This window comes from Pelodiscus sinensis, chromosome 18 (genome assembly GCF_052426305.1).
Source record: "Pelodiscus sinensis isolate ZL-2025 chromosome 18, ASM5242630v1, whole genome shotgun sequence".
NCBI lineage: Eukaryota > Metazoa > Chordata > Testudines > Trionychidae > Pelodiscus > Pelodiscus sinensis.
In genome coordinates this window covers 12,266,787-12,286,338 of record NC_143069.1, presented here as the reverse complement: position 1 = coordinate 12,286,338, position 19,552 = coordinate 12,266,787, and the positions used below count along the sequence as shown (strand labels likewise).

Below are 19,552 nucleotides of genomic sequence, written 5' to 3'. Positions count from 1 at the left end.
CAGGTGTACGCACATCATAAGACAAGCATTGGAAAATTTTCCTCTAGCAGCTTCCATCAGGGTCAGACATAGAGCCCGTTGATGTGTGCCACTGGCTGCTGCTATATATCGCTGCCACTCTCACCACTCCCTTAGATGTGAATGTATTCCTCACTGATTGGCTGTACCACAGACAGGCATTATTTTGGAAAAATTCTCTGGCCTGTGTGTTAGATTATAAGAGTGCCTCACATCTGATGCTGTTAAAAGTCTCACCTGCTTCCTCATAAGAGAATAAGTAAGTCCGTGTCCTTTTCCATGCATTACCAATATGAGGCACTCCTGGAGAATGAAAAAAGGATTGATGGATTATTAAAACTTACTATTCCTTGCCAAGGTCAGAGCCTGCCCGGCAACCCATAAGGAGTGAGATGCCCCTCCCAGGGAGGTCAGAAGGGGGGAGAAGCCATTGTTGGGGTGAGTCTGGAGCCAGACAGGGCAAGGGCAGGACTGGCTGTGTGGGGAGCTAGTAAGCCTCAGGCCTGCATGCAGGGTTCCCCCTGAGAACTAGCCTCTAGGGACCTGAAAGCAAGATCCCTCAGCTGGGTTTTATTTCTCCACTGTTGATTCCCAGTTCGTGGAGTTTGCTGGGAAACTTCCCCAGCCAGGCTGAGTTAGCCATCCAGCTCCCTAGGGGTATGTCTACACTACAGCAATAATTCGAACTAACTTAATTCGAATTAGTTAATTCGAACTAAGCTAATTCGAACTAGTGCATCTAGACCTAAAAACTAGTTCAAATTAGCGTTTTGCTAATTCGAACTAGCATGTCCACATTGAGTGGACCCTGAACTGGGGTTAAGGATGGCTGGAAGCAGTGCTGGCAGGGCATCAGATTAGGACTTAGAGCGTGGAGCTGCTGTCTCAGGCTAGCCGAGGGCTGTGCTTAAAGGGACCCGACCCCCACCCTAGACAGACAGTTCTCAGGGGTTCCCCATTCTCATGTCTACCTTGATGAGGGACAGCAAAGCAGTCCTGTCTTGGAGTGCCCTGAGTGCCCACACTCGGCACATCACAGCACTCGGCCATCAGCCCGGCTGCACTTGCCGCAGGCTGCCATCCGGGGAGGGGAGGTCAATCGGGGGCTGCAGGAGAGCTTCCACCCCAAGGAGCCCGCAGAGCCACCCCAGTTCTCCCCACTGGGGGCCATTCATCCCTCACCTCCTTCCACTTACCTCTCCCTAGCCCCCCTTCCTGATGTACAAAATAAAGGACACGTGTGTTCAAAAATAGAAACTCTCTTTATTGAACAAAACTGGGGGAGACTGTGAAAAGGAGATGGGAGAAGGGAAGAGAGAGGGTGGGAGAGGGGAGGGCAACTAAAATGATCAGGGGTTTGGAACAGGTCCCATATGAAGAGAGGCTAAAGAGACTGGGACTTTTCAGCTTAGAAAAGAGGAGACTGAGGGGGGATATGATAGAGGTCTATAAAAGCATGAGTGGTGTGGAAAGGGTGCATAAAGAAAAGTTCTTCAGTAATTCCCATAATAGAAGGACTAGAGGACACAAAATGAAATGAATGGGTAGCAGGCTTCAAACTAATAACAGAATGTTCTTCTTCACAAAGCAAATAGTCAACCTGTGGAACTCTTTGCTGCAGGAGGCTGTGAAGGATAGAACTAGAACAGAGTTTAAAGAGAAGTGAAATAAAGTCATGGAGGTTGGGTCCATGGAGTGCTATTAGCCAGGGAGTAGAAATGGTGTCCCTGGCCTCTGTTTGTGGAAGGCTGGAGATGGATGGCACGAGACAAATGGCTTGGTCATGGTCTTCGCTCCATCCCCTCCAGGGTTCCTAGTGTTGGCCGCTGTCAGCGGACAGGCTACTGGGCTAGATGGACCTTTGGTCTGACCCAGTATGGCCATTCTAAGCTCAGGGCTCAGGGTCGGAGGTCTCACTGTACCACCTTGATTTTCATGCAAACCTGCTCCTGGGTGGCCAGGCTGGCAGCTATCCTGCCCTAGATGGCCACTTTCCTGTGCCTAGTGCAGAGGTCGTGGATGAGGTCCACGATGTCCGCACTAGACCAGGCGGGCGCCTGCCTCTTGCAGACCTGGGCAGGCTCCCGGGAGCCGCCAGCCTGGTCCCAGGAAGAGGCGGAGGGCTGGGTGGCAGCAGGTGGTGGCTCGTGCCGTACCAGGTGCAGGGTCTGCTGGCTGGGTGCTGGCAGGCTTTCACCTGGCACGGGCACCGTAGCCAGCCTGTGCCCCTTTAAGGGCTCCGGAGCCGGGAGGGGGGCAGAAGAGATTCCCTGGTGGTGCCCAGAGTGGCCACCAGGGCAAGCTGGGGAGGGCTAGCCTCCCACTAGTTCGAATTAAGTGGCTACACAGCCCTTAATTCGAACTACTTAATTCGAACGAGGCATTAGTCCTCGTGGAATGAGGTTTACCTAGTTCGAATTAAGCGCTCCGCTAGTTCGAATTAAGTCCGAACTAGCGGTTCGCATGTGTAGCGTCTATCAAAGTTAATTCGAACTACAGGCAGTCCCCGGGTAACGTACAAGATAGGGACTGTAGGTTTGTTCTTAAGTTGAATCTGTATGTAAGTCGGAACTGGCGTCCAGATTCAGCTGCTGCTGAAAGTGACCGCCAGTTCTGACTTACATACAGAATCAACTTAAGAACCCCGTGTTCCCAAGTCAGCTGCTGCTGAAACTGATCAGCAGCTGATTCCAGGAAGCCCGGGGAAGAGCAACTCTGCCTCAGGATTCCTGTAGTCAACGCTGGTCAGTTTCAGCAGCGGCTAAATCAGGACGCCTGGGGCAGAGCAGCTGGGGTGCTGCTGGGTTGCTCCAGTAGCGCCACTCCTCGGCGCTACTGGACCAACCCAGCAGCACCCCATCTGCTCTGCCCCAGGTATCCTGATTCAGCCGCTGCTGGTCAGTTTCAGCAGCGGCTGAATCAGGACCAGAGCAGCTGGGGTGCTGCTGGGTTGGACCAGTAGAGCCCTGAGCGGCGCTGCGGGACCAACCAACAACACCCCAGCTGCTCTGCCACAGGCGTCCAGAGAAAAGCCTAGTCTGCTGGGGGGGGGGGGCGTACTAGCTGCGCCCCCCCCCCCCCCACCCCAGCAGACCAGGAAGACACGCGCGGCGGACCGAGACCAGCAGACCAGGGAGACGGGGAGCAAAGCCTCTGAGGACGCCAGCAGCGGGACAGCTGCGGGGCGTCTGGGCTGTCCCGCTGCCGGCTTCCCCCGCGGCTTTACAAAGCCGTGGGGAAGCGGCAGCGGAGCAGTCCAGGCGTGCCTGGGCTGCCTCGCTGCCCGAGCCCCCCCGCAGCTTTTCAAAGCCTCGGGGAAGCCGGCAGCGGAGCAGCCCGGGCGCGCTTGTGGTGCCCCGCTGCCCGACCCCCCCCCCCCTTGGCTTTGCAAAGCCGCGGGGAAGCCGGCAGCGGGGGGGGAGGGGGGGGGTTGGGCAGCCCAGGCACTCCTGGGCTGCCCGAGCCCCTCCGCAGCTTTGCTCTGCATCTTCCTGGTCTGCAGACCAGGGAGACGCAGAGAAAGCCCCAGAGTACACGGGCGGCAGGACCGCGAGGTCCCGCAGTCCGTGTATTATGGGGCAGCCCCGTTCGTAACTGCGGATCCGACATAAGTCGGATCCGCGTAAGTCGGGGACTGCCTTTAATGTCTGTTAGTTCGAATTAACTTTGTAGTGTAGACATACCCTAGGTGAGACCAGTCACCACATGGTCAGTTCTGCTCTGCTCTGCTTGCTAGTTCAGGGCTGCTACCTGCTCTGTGTGTTTGTGTGTGTGTGTGTGTGTGTGTGTGTGTGTGTGTGTGTGTGTGTGTGTGTGTGTGTGAATGCTGAGGTAGGAGATTACAGTTTGAGTTTTAGTGCAGTTGTGTAACCTGCACCTTGAGCCCTGCACCCCTTTGTGGTAAGGGGACATTCTGGGACCAAAGCAGCCTGATTCCTGGCTGAAGGGGATCCCTGCCAGAAGAAAGCAGCCCCTCTGTAATGACTGAGTCGTCTCTGAACCTGAAGCTCATACATGGAGGCTGCGTCTGGACTGGCAAGCTATCTACGCCGGCCGCTTGATTTTGCGCAAAAGCACTGACGTTCTACTGTCCGAAATCAGTGCTTCTTGCGCAAATGCTTTGACGTTCCCATTCGGGCAAAAGCCCTTTTCCGGAAATGTTTTTGTGCAAAAGGGCCAGTGTAGACAAAGCGGTATTGTTTTGCGCAAAAAAGCCCCAATCACAAAAATGGTGATCAGGGCTTTCTTGCGCAAAACCGCATCTAGATTGGCACTGACGCTTTTCCACAAAAAGTGCTTTTGCGTAAAAGCGTCCATGCCAATCTAGACACTCTTTTCCGCAAATGCTTTTAACGGAAAACTTTTCCGTTAAAAGCATTTGCGGAAAGTCATGCCAGTCTAGACGTAGCCAGAGTCTGTGAGTGCACTCTCTTTTAGTTAGTCAGGGAATTTGGAGAGTCTCCTTCGAGTGGTCCCCGTGGGTGCTCCACTCTGGGTGTTGGTGCGTCCTCGCTCCGGCAACCCGAGACTTTTTCTAGCAGTTTCTGCCGCGCTGCGCAGGTGCCGTAGCTCCCTCTAGTGCCGTTGGAACTGTTGAGCGCCTGCGCGGCGCGGCTCCTCAGTTCCTTTTCTACCATCCTCGGCAGCAGACGGAGTCAATGGTTCTCCTATCTTCCTGTTTAAAAATAGATAAAAAACCCACATTTAACTCATAGTTTCCCTCAAACTCCAAGTTTTTTTAGCCCTCCTTTCCTCCCCTGTCAGTTTAAAAAAAAATTACAAAAAAAATTTTTTTCCTCGTTGCGCTTGCTGCTTTTCCCCAACCCCTCCTGCCCAGTTCCCCAGGCTTCAAGAGGTGTGAGTCATGTCGGGATGCCATGCCTGCCTCGGAGGGGCATTCCAAATGCAGTAAGTGCTTAGGAGAGGCACATCAAACTCAAAAGTGCCCCCACTGCTCAAAATTAATGGCGCGGGCACGTCGAGACCCAGCAAACAGATTGAAGACCTTGCTCTATGAGAAGTCTCTTCGCCCATCTTTGCAGGACTCTCGTACAACTTCAACATCAGCTCATCAAACCAAGGGTATGGAGAAAGATCCTCCCTCTACCCATTCTGGGCCCACGACCTCAAAAACGAGTCTAACCCCAAGTCCATTTCGGCGCCGTTGGCCGCACGGGCTACCACCGAGCCCAGGCCAGGAACCTCAGGAACAGCACTGCCTAAACCATCGGCACCTCGCAAGAGAACACACTCCGAGCCGTCACCAGTATCTGCGGCACCTACTGGTCCGGGACTGGAGACTCCCTTGGTGCCGACGGGCGGCCACAAAGATCAGCTGAAACACCATGCAAAGCCAGCACCGGGCCCAGTGCCAAAGAAGCACCGCACTGACATGCCACCACCGGGCACTTCAGCACCTGATTGGCCCTCGGCACTGTCACCCTCACCATTTTCGGGGCCGACCCCGGCACCTCCTACTCTGCACCGTGCGGCACCGACCGCGAGTCATGAACAGCACCATTCTCAGACCCGGAGCCGCACATCCTCAGCACCGCCTTCTCCTGCTTCTTCTGTCCATTCAAGGAGGTCTCGTCACTCTTCGGTCATCTCTCGATCCCCCAGCGAGATTGGCACCGATTCAAGGAGCAGATTCTCCTCCCAGCATTCTAGCCCAGAGCACAGACCCCCCTCTTGGCAGCCTGTGGTGGTTCAATATGCATGCCCTCCCCCTCCACACCCATGGTATGCTCAACAATACACTTACCCACCATTACCATACGCCAACCCATGGCAACCGTGGGAGCAACGTTCAAAAAAGGGCCACCATCGAGTGCCTTCGACCAATTCTAGACCTCCACCTCCCGATACTCCTGACGCCACTGAGGTGCTTTCTGTAACTGAGCCAAACTCCCTGACCCCCTCGGAAGCACATGACTCGCTCTCTGAGGGAGAAACCAGATCGCCGCTTAACTTCTCGTCCTCATCTCCGGATGAAGAGGTCACACCAGAAGCTGTGCCATCTGGGGATGACATTAGGAAATTTCAAGACCTTTTTAAAAGGGTGGCCGTAGCTCAACAACAAGATCTCCAGGAAGTGCAGAAGAAACAATATTTCCTTCTCCGCACACTACAACCTACAACTACCTCCAGATTACTTCCAGAGTGCACTCTCTTTTAGTTAGTCAGGGAATTTGGAGATTTTATAACCTGCTGCCTATTAAACCTGTGGAGGGATTTAGCTTGTGAGTCCTTTGGGCTGTACTGGACCCAATCAGCCCCACTGCTAAACCACTGCAGAGAAGAATTCTTTGGTCATAAATTATCAAGGGCCCCAACAAAGTATGTGGACCAATGGGACACTAATCTTACCGTTACTGGGAACCGGTGAACCTAAAAATAGTGTTTTACCCTGTTACATTATATTTGTCTCCTGTTTAATATAATTGTGTTTAATATAGTGTATGTGTTATTTTCTGGGAGTCTCCAACTATCTGGCAAGTATGCGGGGATTACTCTGGACTAGAATTTTCTTCCCAGGCTGCCTGGGGACCCTGCCAGGAAGGAGTGAGGAAGGTGGAGGCACCGCCAAAAAACTCCATAGGAAAAAATAAAGTGAGTGTGTGGCGGGATCCAGAAGAACCCAGACCTGTCCATCAAAACCTGTAAGCAGATAGATTTGCTACGTAGTCCTGTATTTTGTAAGCAGATAGGTATTAAAGAAGGTAACCAGGTGGAGAGGGGTGCTACACATATACATCAATTAGCCATATCTGAGAACTGATGCTCATTTACATACCCAGTTGTTATTTCATACTTCCAAACCAAATCTTCCTGCACTAAAACAGAAATGAAAGGCAAGTGATGGTAATATTGCTGTTTTCTTTAAAGACACTGTTGCTGTGTCTAGACTGCATCCCTTTTCCGTAAAAGGGATGCAAATTAGACACATCGCAATTGCAAATGTAGCCGGGATTTAAATCCCCCCCGCTTCATTTGCATAAAAATGGCTGCCGCTTTTTTCCGGCTCGGAGCTTTGCCAGCAAAAAGCTCCAGTCTAGATGGGGATCTTTCGGAAAATAAAGCCTTTTCCGAAAGATCCCTTATTTCTTATTTTAAGAGGAATAAGGGATCTTTCGGAAGAGGCTTTATTTTCTAAAAGATCCCCGTCTAGACTGGCGCTTTTTGCCGGGAAAGCTCCGAGCCGGAAAAAAGCGGCAGCCATTTTTATGCAAATGAAGTGGGGGGGGGATTTAAATCCCCGCTTCATTTGCAATTGCAATGTGTCTAATTTGCATCCCTTTTACAGAAAAGGGATGCAGTCTAGACACAGCCTATAAAAGTAGAGGAGCGTCAGACAAACTTCTTTGCCCATTATGTTTGTACCTTTGTTTTATATTGTGGCATTTTTAGTGAACACCCCAAATTATCCTCTATGCAACGTAATTTTTAAGCAAATGGATATCACAGTAAAGACAATGTAGAAACCAAAGGATTCAACATTGTGACTTTATATAGAACACAATTCATTCAATAAATAGCATGACTCTGTCAATTCCTGACACCTATATTAGGAAAGTTAGATTTGTGCCTTATTGACTTCTTTTCCATGAAATCATGACCATTAAAAAAGTTATTGCTGAAATTGTAAATTATGTTTGGGAGCTAATGTCTCTAATAATCTTCTGTGGAGAAAAATGGGCATGTGACCAACTCCTTAGAATGACTGGCTTGCAAAGCCTCTTTCCTGCTCATCATGAATATTTGTATTAATCAAGGGCTAAAGGTTCCTATTCTCACTCTACAGCTGGCTAATACATAGACGGCCATTAATCATTTTTCTCTTTCTCTTTTCTCCATGATTCTTCCCCAGAGCTACTCAAAGAACAAAATGGTGAGTTTTCTGAAATAATCCCTAGTCATGGGCTCTGATAGTCCCACATGCAGCTAGACTGTTACATGCAAACTTTGTGGCTGAGGGGTCCCTTGTGATTTGGAATCCCTTGTGTGTCACAGAGCTGGGACGTTGCTGGTTTCTGGAAATCAGCATGGAGAGGAGAAATTGCAGGGCTGTGTTGGAGAAGTATTGAGGGATCATGTCTATTCTATTGCAAATCTCTGGTTGGGGAAAGAAAGGAGGGAATGGCTTCTTCAGTCCTGCTTAGGTTGCAATCACTGACACCTGACAAGCACCCCACAACTCCTCTTAGAGATGGCAGAAGAGTCCTTTCCACCCCTTGAACTGGGTATCTAGAACCCCACCACGATTCCCAGAGGAGATCCTTGGAAACCTCTTGTCAATCTCCTGGGTTTCAGTGGAACTCTGTGTGTTGGATTCTGAGTCCCTTTCAAAATTCTTGCCAATTTCAAATTTCTGTGTCCTCCCTAAAGGGAAGAATTCATTGTAGTCTGGGGCAGGCTCTATTAATGTGGATGTGCTTCCTAAGATTCAAAGTCCCAGGAAACTGTGCTAAGCCTTCTAGAGGCCAATTCCTTTTAATTAGCTGCAGTGGAGCATCCATATCAATGTTATTTCAGACTTACACATTCAGGAATACCGTTATTCCTCATGAAAAGCAGGACTATGGAACTCGAATTCCACAGCCCCTTATTCTGAAATAACTGTTTTGAGATAGTGTGGTTGCTTCACTAACAAAACTGACTTTGTGGGTCTTATTTCAGACGGTGGTCCTTGTGTAGACCAGGACTAAGTTTTTATGAACAGCCCCCTCTCTCTATTTTGTGAACGTTTGGGAACTCTGGCTCAGATCATCCCACCACCTGGGAAAAATGCTACTGGGATTTCCAGGAACCTCTCAGTCGGAAGCTTCCTCAGCATCCTGTGGCCCAGGCAAGGGTGTGTGAATTCTTAGAGGAATGGTGGAGAAGCTAAGACTCACTGCAGAGTCCTTAAAAATTGCAGGAATCAAAAGAGATTCAGGATTCAGTACTGCTGTGATAAGCTAGCAACTGAATTCTGACATTCACAGTTCGGTGGGGGAGGATTTCAGTCCAAAGTCTGTGTGTCTTAAGGACGAAAAGAAGCAACACAGTTAATCAGTGAACATTGTTTTATGTTTCTTTTCCTCATTTAGAAAGCAAAAAAGAGTTTCCTGAAGCAGGTAAGATTTCCTTTCTACCTCCATCAGCAAAGGTCAAATCTCCACCTACAGGCTATATCTGCTCTTGGAACTGGATGGATGATTGCCAGGTCACTAAGAGATATACATGCTACTCTTATCTGTGAAATATTCAAGTCCAAATCAGGTTAACAGCATCTTTCGAAAAAGCCTGCTATTTTTGAAGGAACCATGTCTAGACCACAGTTTTGCTTTTGAAATGGCACTTTTTCAAAAGAGTGCCATGATGTGATTATACAAATGAAGCGTATGATATTTAAATTCCACTTCTTTTGCAATTTTGATGTCAAAAGAGGGATGTAGTATAGACACAACAAGAATGACTAGCTGGAAAAGTTTCTTTCCTCCTCACCATCATGGTAAATATTTGTGCTAGTCAAGCGATAAAGGTTGCTGTCCTCACTCTATAGCTTGCTAATAAATAGAGGGAGATAAATTATTTTTTGCCTTCCCTTTTTTCCTTCATTCTTTTACAGAGCATCTTCAAGATCAACTTGGTGAGTTTTCTGAATTACTCCCTAGTCATGGGCTCAGATGATTCCATGTGCAGCTAAAGAGAAATATTTTCACTTGTGTGGCTGGGGGATCTCTTGTGCCACAGGATCCCTTGTGCAGCACTTTTCCTGTTCCTGAGATCCCTAGAGCTGGGAATACTGGAGGGATAGGTTTGGATTATTGGGAGATAACATATATTGCTACTGTTGCTGGCCCTGTGGATTGCACACACAAGACAATACAGCTCAGCCCTTAGCCTATAGTCGCAATGGTTAATCGCCTTTCTGCCTGACTCTTCACCCATGAAAGTTTCTGTCACTCTCACTGAATATTTATTTTATTTCAGAAAACCTACCGATGATTATAAATCGTCTTTCTCTTTTTTCTTTTCTCTATAGTCTGGTGAACACCCACTTCTTTTATTGACTTGTTGTGATGCTTAATATAATGAAACAAGAAGAGAAACTTGTTTTTCTACTATCTAGGAAGATGTCCATAGAATTAACCAGCACAATGTATAGCAATTAAAGGCTCTTTGCCTTTCGCTGCCCATGGACAATGTTTAAGTTACTAAAGAAAGCAAGAATCTCATTCAGTATGTTCAATTTGTAAGTCAAGGAACAAACACATCTGTTTTCTTTTCCTCCCCATTTTTTCTTTGTAGAACAACTCCAGAGAGAAAATGGTGAGTTGGCCTATATTCCTGCATAGTGAAAGATCAAATGTCAGACCTGTTCCTCTTTTCCAATAGTTTCCAAGAGATCCATCTGCTCCCATTGCACTGCCCATAGTCTGGGAAAGGTGCAGTCTGTAGGTGACTCTGGAATTGTGCTATGTCAAGGAGGGGAGATCTCACAACAGTTTGCACAGAAAGTTAGAGAGGAAGAGTTGTAAGAAGGACATTTAAGGGAAAATGCTCACATGTCCCAGGAACTGAACATGTAAAGCCTCTGGCGTGTGAGGCAGAACAGAGTTGTCACTGTTGTGCTACTGTAATAACAGAGGCCATGCAGTTGCTCAACATCCTACCTCAGGTATGTAAGCAGAATACATATTCTCAATCGATTTCCAAAAAAAATGGGAAACCACATGTTGTGCAGAGCTTATGGCTGGACCTTTGTAACCATTGCCATACAAGGGTAGTGGTGATACACATAGGCTGTGTCTACATTGGCACCCTTTTCCGGAAAAGGGATGCTAATGAGAGCAGTCGGAATTGCAAATGCCACAGGGGATTTAAATATCCCCTGTGGCATTTGCATGAACATGGCTGCCACTTTTTTCCAGCTCGGGGTTTTGCCGGAGAAAAGTGCCAATCTAGACGGGATCTTGCGGAAAATAAACCCTTTTCCGGAAGATCCCTTATTCCTACTTTCAAGGGTTTATTTTCTGCAAGATCCCGTCTAGACTGGCGCTTTTCTCCGGCAAAACCCCGAGCCGGAAAAAAGCGGCAGCCATGTTCATGCAAATGCCGTGGGGGATATTTAAATCCCTCGCGGCATTTGTAATTCCAAAGTGTCTCATCAGCATCCCTTTTCCGGAAAAGGGTGCCAATGTAGACACAGCCATTATAGAATGTTTTATAGAGCAGGGAAACAGAACTAAATTCTTCTGTGTTCTTTCCCAATGGACACATTTCTAGATTAACACCGTGCATCAGATTTGGTTTGGGATTGTGTGTATTTTTTTTAAAAGGGATGGGAGAGAATAGTTCCATTCAGTCATGTCACAACAGAATAGGGATTTCAGGAAATAAAATTATTGCTGAATTCAAGATTTTACCCTTCATTCAGTACAATACTCTGAAGTGGCCACGTATCTATTGTCCCAAAATTTGATCCTGATCCACAAGGATCAAATTTGTTAACAATGAAGTGCGTATTTTCAGAAGTGCCTTTTTGTTTTTTCTTGTAGCCCTGTTCAAGTGGGAGAAGGGCCATTTTATCAATGGGGGAAGCTGGGGAGGGAGGATTTCTTTAACTGCAGCAGGTCAGGAACTTTCTGCTTTTGCAGACACAGAGAAGTGAGCTTTGTAACTGGGATTCAGGAGAATCTGCATATTTTTCAGTAGCAAATTGTCTTTCTCTGCATGATCTAGATAGTGGTGAGAAACAGGCAGTTGAGAGGAAAGAAATATTCACTAACCAAATATTATGCAAAAACAAGAATAAACAATCTGACAGAGAAAGGTTTAGTTTATTAAACCAATGGCTAGACTGCAACGGTGCTTTGGCTTTGGTTTCTCAGTGCGATTTTATCAGAGAAATGCTCAACTGCTAGTTCCAGATTGCACCAAGTGGCCCTTGGTAATAATTAACTCTATGGGATTTAATTCACTACCCAGAGGGTAAATCCTTGATAAAGAAGGATCAGTATATCCCCTTGCATAGGAATCCCTGCTGGGAATTGAAAGGAATGTTTGTTCCATGCTCCCTTGCTGAGTGGGAAGCTCCCTTCACACAGCAGATTGCAGAGCGCCCAGGAATCCTGATAGAAATAAAGTCTCTGTTAGAAACCAGGAAGCATGTGCTGGAGTTCTGTGCCTATCTGCAATGAGTGAGTCCTGTTCTCCCTGCTCCTGGCAGCAGGGCATTGTGGGTGCTGTCCCCTTCCATGCTTAGAAAGTTCAGGAGATGCACTTAACTCCTTGTTGTACTACACTAGCAGAAGGTCCCCATGCTGGTGCAATTCAGCAGCTCACTCAACTTTGCTGACACAAAGTTGAACTTCTCCCCCACCCTTTATCTGTGAAGGTAATAGATGGAATTTCTGTCTCAGTAAAATCGCAAGCACTTGGTTATAGTAGCTCTGTAATCAAAAGAACAGAAAATGTACTTTTGAAAAACATTGAACATTGTGGGCTCGTCTACACTGGCCCCTTTTCTGGAAGGGGCATGTAAATTTCATGAGTCGTAGTAGGGAAATGCGTGGGGGATTTAAATATCCCCCGCGGCATTTAAATAAAAATGTCCGCCGCTTTTTTCCGGCTTTTAAAAAAGCCGGAAAAGAGCGTCTACACTGGCCCCGATCCTCCGGAAAAAGCGCCCTTTTCCGGAGGCTCTTATTCCTACTTCAAAGTAGGAATAAGAGCCTCCGGAAAAGGGCGCTTTTTCCGGAGGATCGGGGCCAGTGTAGACGCTCTTTTCCGGCTTTTTTAAAAGCCGGAAAAAAGCGGCGGACATTTTTATTTAAATGCCGCGGGGGATATTTAAATCCCCCGCGGATTTCCCTACTACGATAGGTGAAATTTACATGCCCCTTCCGGAAAAGGGGCCAGTGTAGACGTAGCCTGTGAGTGCAAATGCAACATACTTCATTAAATCAATATTATCAAGACCCTTTCAAGCACTGACACCCATTTTAGAATTGTGTCCTATTCACTTCTTTTCCATTTACTCATGATCAGGAAGGTTCTTGCCAACTTTATTAAATATGTTTGGGACTTAATCTCTCATCTAGTCTTCTGTATGGGGGAATGGCCATAAAGATGACTAGCTGGCAAAGAGTCTTTCCTGTTCATCATCATGGTAAATATTTGTGCTAGTCAAGGGATAAAGGCTGTTGTTCTCACTCTGCAGCTTGCTAACAAATAGACAGACACTAATTATTTTTCTCTTTTTCTTTTCTCATTGATTATTTTCCAGAGCAACTCCAAGAGCAAAATGGTGAGTTTTCTGAATTACACCCCAGTCATGGGCTCTGATGATGCCACATGCAACTAGAAAGTTGTATTTCACTTGCGTGGTTGGGGGAATCTCTTGTGCCACAGAATACCATGTACATCACAGTGCATTACAGATCTGAGAGATTGCTGGTTTTCCGTAAAGCAGCGTGGAGAGGAAATATTCCAGAGCTCACTGCAGACCCTGAGAATGGCAGATATCAAAAGAGACTGAGGATTCCTTCCTGCTCCAATTAGCCATCAGCAGTAGTTTGACCTGGACACTATGGATACATATGCAGGGTGACTCGCTCATCCCGTCCTCTCTCCTGTCCATGCAACTTCAGCCATATATGTCTAGATTCAGTATGGATGCACAGTAAATCAAGGAACACTTAATCAGTGAAAATTGTTCTGTGTTCCTTGTGCTCATTTACTAATGAGTTCTTCTTGAGGTCTTTTTGACATATGAAGCAATCAGGTGTATGTGCATCATAGGCACAAGTGTTGGAAGTTTTTCCTCTAGCAGCTCCCATCGGAGTTAGATGTGGAGCCCCTTGGTGTGTTGCCACTGGCTGCTGCTAATTACCACTGCAGCCCTGACCCCTCCCTCAGAAGTGAATGTGGTTTTCACAGATTGGCTTGACCACAGACAGGCATTATTTTGGGAAAATACTCTGGCTTGTGTGATAGATGATAAGAGCGATTCCTTCAGGCTTCACATTAGATGCTGTTCAAAGTCTCACCTGCTTCCTCGTATATTTACTCCAGTAAAACCAAGACTGTTGTTAGCATTTTCGCTATTGGGTACATTCATAATGAAAGATTTATTTGATTTTCAGGGAACTTGCAGAAGAGAATTCGTAAGTCTGTGTCCTTTTTCATTATTTTGAATTACAAATATGTGGAACAATCTTTTTTCCCACTTTTGATGAAACAGTTTCCTTAGTTTGCATTTTCAATAACATGTTAGCTGCATCTGAGAACTGATGCTCATTTATGTCCCCGGTTATTTCATATTTCTAAACCAAATCCTCCTTCACTAAAGCATAACTGAAATTCAGGACATGGTAAGGCTGCTGTTTTGTTAAAAGTCACCATGAAGGCAAAGGAGCAGAGAATGTCATATTAGCTTCATTGACAATTATGTTTGTATTTTTGTTGTATATTCTGGCATTTTTAAATGAACACCCCAATTATCCTCTAGGCCAGAGGTTCTCAAACTTGTGATACCGCAACCCCCCTCTCATTTGCTTGCGACTCCCCTCTCCATTGCTGCAACCAGCCTCTCAGTTGTTCGTGACCCCTTGGGGGTCGAGACCCACAGTTTGAGAAATGCTGCTTTAGGCAATGTAATTCTCAAGCAACCAGATATCACAGTAAAGAAAAAGTACACATCAAAAGGACTGAACATTGTGAGTAAATACAGAACACAATTAATTCGAGCATGACTCTTTCAATTGCTGACATCCATGTTAGGAGAAATAGATTTGTACCCTATTGACTTCTTTTCCATGAAATCTTGACCGTTAAAGTTATTCGTGAAATTGTTAATTAGATTTGGGAAATAATCTCTCTTATAGTCTTCTGTGGAGAAAAATGGGCATGTGACCAGTTCTTTAGAATGACTGGCTGGCAAATGCTCTTTCCTGCTCAATGGCCAATAGTTATCATGAATATTGGTATTAATCAAGGACTAAAGATTCCGATTCTCACTCTACAGCTGGCTAAAACATAGATGGACATTAATTATTTTTCTCTTTCTCTTTTCTCCATGATTCTTTCTCAGAACACCTTGAAGAACAAAATGGTGAGTTTTCTGCATTACTCCCCAGTTGTGGGCTCTGAGGGTATGTCTAGACTAACTGGGTGTCGAAGGAGCCATGTAGATAAGTTTACTAGACATAGGAAAATGAAGTGTCGATTTAAATAATCGCCGCTTCGTTTACATCAAAATGGCCGCCACGCTGTGCTGATCAGCTGTTTGGCGGCACAGCGGGGCAGTCTGGATGTGCTGTGGTAGACACAGGAAGCCTTTGTCGACCACTCCGGTAAGCCTCATTTCACAAGGCACATGCAGCTGGACTGTTGAATACAAACTTCTGTGGCTGAAGGGGTCCCTTTTCCTGTGGGGTGCCTTGTTCATCAGAACTAAGACCTGGTGGGCTTTCTGGAAACCAGTGTGGAGAGGAGATCTTGCAGGACTGTGATGGACAAGTATTCAGGGAGCATGTCTATTCTATCGCAAATCTTTGGTTGGGGAAGAAAGGAAGGAATTGCTTCTTCAGTCCTGCCTAGGCTGCAATCACTGACACATGACAAACACTTCACAACTCCTCTTGGACATGGCAGAAGAGTCCTTCCCAACCCTCGAACTAGGCACCTACAACACCTGCAGGATACCCAGAGGAGATATTTGAAAACGTCTTGCCAGTCTCCTGCGTTTCAGTGGAATTTTGTGTGTTGGGTTGCAAGCCCCTTTCAGATTCTTGCCATGTCTCCTTTGGCTGCTGCTTCATGCTGACACTTTAGAAAATGGGTACCAGTTGTTGGAGCAGGGTATCCAAAATCTAACGACAAGGTCATCAGAAACTTTGGCCAACAATGTTTTTATATCACCCACGCATCCCATCAGTGAGGCTGTAATTGTGTAGGGCCATGTCTACACTAGGGGTGTGTCTAGACTACAGGATTTTGTCTACAAAAGTGGAGTTTTGTGGACAAAACTATACCTGCGTCTACACTACTGCCGAGTTCTGTAGACATAACATCTACAGAACTTGGCAGTTAAGTTGACGGTGGTAAACCTCATTCTACGAGGAATAACGCCTTTTATCGACAGATTTCTGTTGGCAGAAGGCGTTATTGCATCTATACTGTCCTTTGCATCTACACTCCCATATCGACAGAACTGTATGTAGTCTAGACGCTTTGTTGACAGAAGCTTTGGTATCTGTCGACAAAGCCTCTGTTGACAAAAGCCTGTAGCCTAAACGTACCCTAAGAGATTATTTTCAATTTACTAATTTTGACTTCTGGGCTCTCGATTTTACAATTTCAAATTTCTGTGTCCTCCCTACGGGTAAGAATTGAATGTAGCCTGAAGCAGGCTCTGTTAATATGGATGTGTTACCTGCAAGGATGCTCTCTGGGTAGCTGGGGGTGGTGTCCTAGAGGCCTATTAGTTCTAATTAGCTGCACCAGAGCATCCACATTAAGGTTGTTTGTGACTTACAAGTTCAGGAATACCATTCTTCCTCATGAAAAGCAGGACTAGAGATTTAAAAATCCATGGCCCCTTATTCCTAAATAGAGGTCTTGAGATAGTGTGGATTCTTCACTAACAAAATTGACTTTGGGGGCTTATTTTGAACTAAGATCCTTGTGTAGACCAGGACTAAGTTTTTATGAACACCCCTGTCTCTCCCTTCTGAATGTTTGAGTACTCTGGCTCAGGTCATCCCACCACCTGGAAAAAATGATTACTAGGACTTGAAGGAACCTCTCAGTTGGAAGTTTCCTCAGCATCCTGTGGCCAAGACAAGGGTGTGTGAATTCTTAGAGGAATAGTGCAGTAAGGGTATGTCTACACTACAGCACTAATTTGAACTAACTTAATTTGAATTAGTTAATTCGAACTAAGCTAATTCGAACTAGTGCATCTAGACCTAAAAACTAGTTCGAATTAGCGTTTTGCTAATTCGAACTAGCATGTCCACATTGAGTGGACCCTGAACCGAGGCTAAGGATGGCCAGAAGCAGTGCCGGCAGGGCATTAGGTTAGGACTTAGAGCGTGGAGCTGCTGTCTCAGGCTAGCCGAGGGCTGTGCTTAAAAGGACCCGACTCCCACCCCGGACAGACAGTTCTCAGGGGTTCCCCGCTTGCAAAACAGTCCTGCCTTGGAGTGCCCTGAGTGCCCACACTCGGCACATCACAGCACTCATCATCAGCCCAGTTGCACTTGCCGCAGGCTGCCATCTGGGGGGGGGGCAGACAATCGGGGGCTGCAGGAGAGCTTCCACCCTGAGGAGCCCACAGATCCACCCCAGTCCTCCCCATCGGGGGCTTGTACCCCATTCCTCCCTCACCTCCTTCCACTTACCCTTCCCTAGCCCCCCTTCCTGATGTACAAAATAAAAGACACTTGTGTTCAAAAATAGAAACTCTCTTTAATGAACAAAACTGGTGGAGACTGGGAAAAGGAGGTGGGAGAGGGGAAGAGAGAGGGTGGGAGAGGGGAGGGCAACTAAAATGATCAGGGGTTTGGAACAGGTCCCATATGAAGAGAGGCTAAAGAGACTGGGACTTTTCAGCTTAGAAAAGAGAAGACTGAGGGGGGTATGATAGAGGTCTATAAAAGCATGAGTGGTGTGGAGAGGGTGCATAAAGAAAAGTTCTTCAGTAATTCCCATAATAGAAGGACTAGAGGACACCAAATGAAAGGAATGGGTAGCAGGCTTCAAACTAGTAACAGAAAGTTCTTCTTCACAAAGCAAAGAGTCAACCTGTGGAACTCCTTGCTGCAGGAGGCTGTGAAGGCTAGAACTAGAACAGAGTTTAAAGAGAAGTGAGATCAATTCATGGAGGTTGGGTCCATGGAGTGGTATTAGCCAGGAGGTAGAAATGGTGTCCCTGGCCTCTGTTCGTGGAAGGCTGGAGATGAATGGCACAAGACAAATGGCTTGGTCATTGTCTTCAGTCCATCCCCTCCGGGGTACCTAGTGTTGGCCGCTGTCAGCAGACAGGCTACCGGGCTAGATGGACCTTTGGTCTGACCCAGTACAGACATTCTAAGCTCAGGGCTCAGGGTCGGGGACTCACTCGACCACCTTGATTTTCATGTAAATCTGCTTCTGGGTGGCCAGGCTGGCAGCTATCCTGCCCTAGACGGCCACTTTCCTGTGCCTAGTGTGGAGGTCGTGGATGTTGGAGGCTTCCCCCCAAAGCTCGATGAGGTCCACGATGTCCGCACTAGACCAGGGCTCCTAGGAGCCGCCAGCCTGGTCCGAGAAAGAGGCGGAGGGCTGAGTGGCAGTGGGTGGCTGGCTCGTGCCGTGCCAGGTGCAGGGTCTGCTGGCTGGGTGCAGGCAGGCTTGCACCTGGCACAGGCACCGTAGCCAGACCGTGCCCCTTTAAGGGCTCTGGGGCCGGGAGGGGGGCAGACAAGTTTCCCTGGTGGTGCCCAGAGTGGCTAGCAGGGCAAGCTGGGGAGGGTTAGCCTCCCACTGTTCGAATTAAGTGGCTACACAGCCCTTAATTCGAACTACTTAATTCGAACTAGGCGTTAGTCCTCGTAGAATGAGGTTTACCTAGTTCGAATTAAGCGCTCCGCTAATTCGAATTAAGTTCGAACTTGCGGTTTGTATGTGTAGCGCCTATCAAAGTTAATTTGAACTAACATCTGTTAGTTCAAATTAACTTTGTAGTGTAGACATACCCTAACTTAGACTCACTGCAGAGCCCTTGAGAATGGCAGGAATAGAAAAAGACTCAGGATTCAGTCCTGCTCTGATTAGCTCAGAACAGAAGTTTGGGGAGCAGGATTTCAGTCCAAAGTCTGTTTGTCTTAAGGCCAAAAGGAACAACAGTTAATTAATGAACATTGTTTTGTGCTTCTTGTCATCATTTAGAAAGCAAAAAAGTGTTTCCTGAAGCAGGTAAGATTTTCAATCTACTTCAATCAGCAAATGTCAAATCTCTGTGTAGGGGGCTGCATCTACATTTGGAGCAGGATGGGTGACTTCCAGATCACTAAGACTTACTCGTGCTACGTCTTATCCAGCTAGGCTGGTCAAAAATTGTGTCACATGGTCGACAGGTCATGTGTGCATCTGTATGAGCTAGTCACTCCAAGTGCAATCCCAGCTTGACCCTGGAGGTGCGTTTTCAAGGTGGCTAGCCCTACCATCCTTCTTGCTATCCATACCACTTCAGCCACCTCTGTAACTTCATCTATGGATGTAGGGTAAAACTAATGAAAATTGTTTTATGTTTCTTGTCCTCATTTACAAAAGAGGGAAGAATTCTTCTTTGAAGCCTTGTTCACATCTGATCCAATCAGGTGTATTTGTGTCATGTGCTCAAGCATTGGAAGTTTTTTCTTTTAACAGCTCCTTTGCATGGTGCCACTCACTGCTGTGACATACCACTACTGCCCTGAGCCCTCCCTCTGTTCCTGTTACCATCTGTGGTGGCATTAGAAGAATCTTCTTCATTTGCGTTTAACAAGTCTCTCACTCC

General features: G+C 47.0%; 1 protein-coding gene across 1 annotated transcript in view; it reads left to right on the top strand.

Moving 5' to 3' along the window:
- Window positions 1–19,552, top strand: part of LOC149523232 (uncharacterized) — an 89,564-nt gene that overhangs the window by 44,121 nt on the left and 25,891 nt on the right. Inside the window, exons 22-29 of the mRNA XM_089769996.1 lie at window positions 7,889–7,909; window positions 9,111–9,137; window positions 9,632–9,652; window positions 10,315–10,335; window positions 13,295–13,315; window positions 14,154–14,174; window positions 15,101–15,121; window positions 18,943–18,969. Coding sequence (XP_089626122.1) covers window positions 7,889–7,909; window positions 9,111–9,137; window positions 9,632–9,652; window positions 10,315–10,335; window positions 13,295–13,315; window positions 14,154–14,174; window positions 15,101–15,121; window positions 18,943–18,969 — 180 coding nt within the window. The remainder of the gene's footprint in view (window positions 1–7,888; window positions 7,910–9,110; window positions 9,138–9,631; window positions 9,653–10,314; window positions 10,336–13,294; window positions 13,316–14,153; window positions 14,175–15,100; window positions 15,122–18,942; window positions 18,970–19,552) is intronic.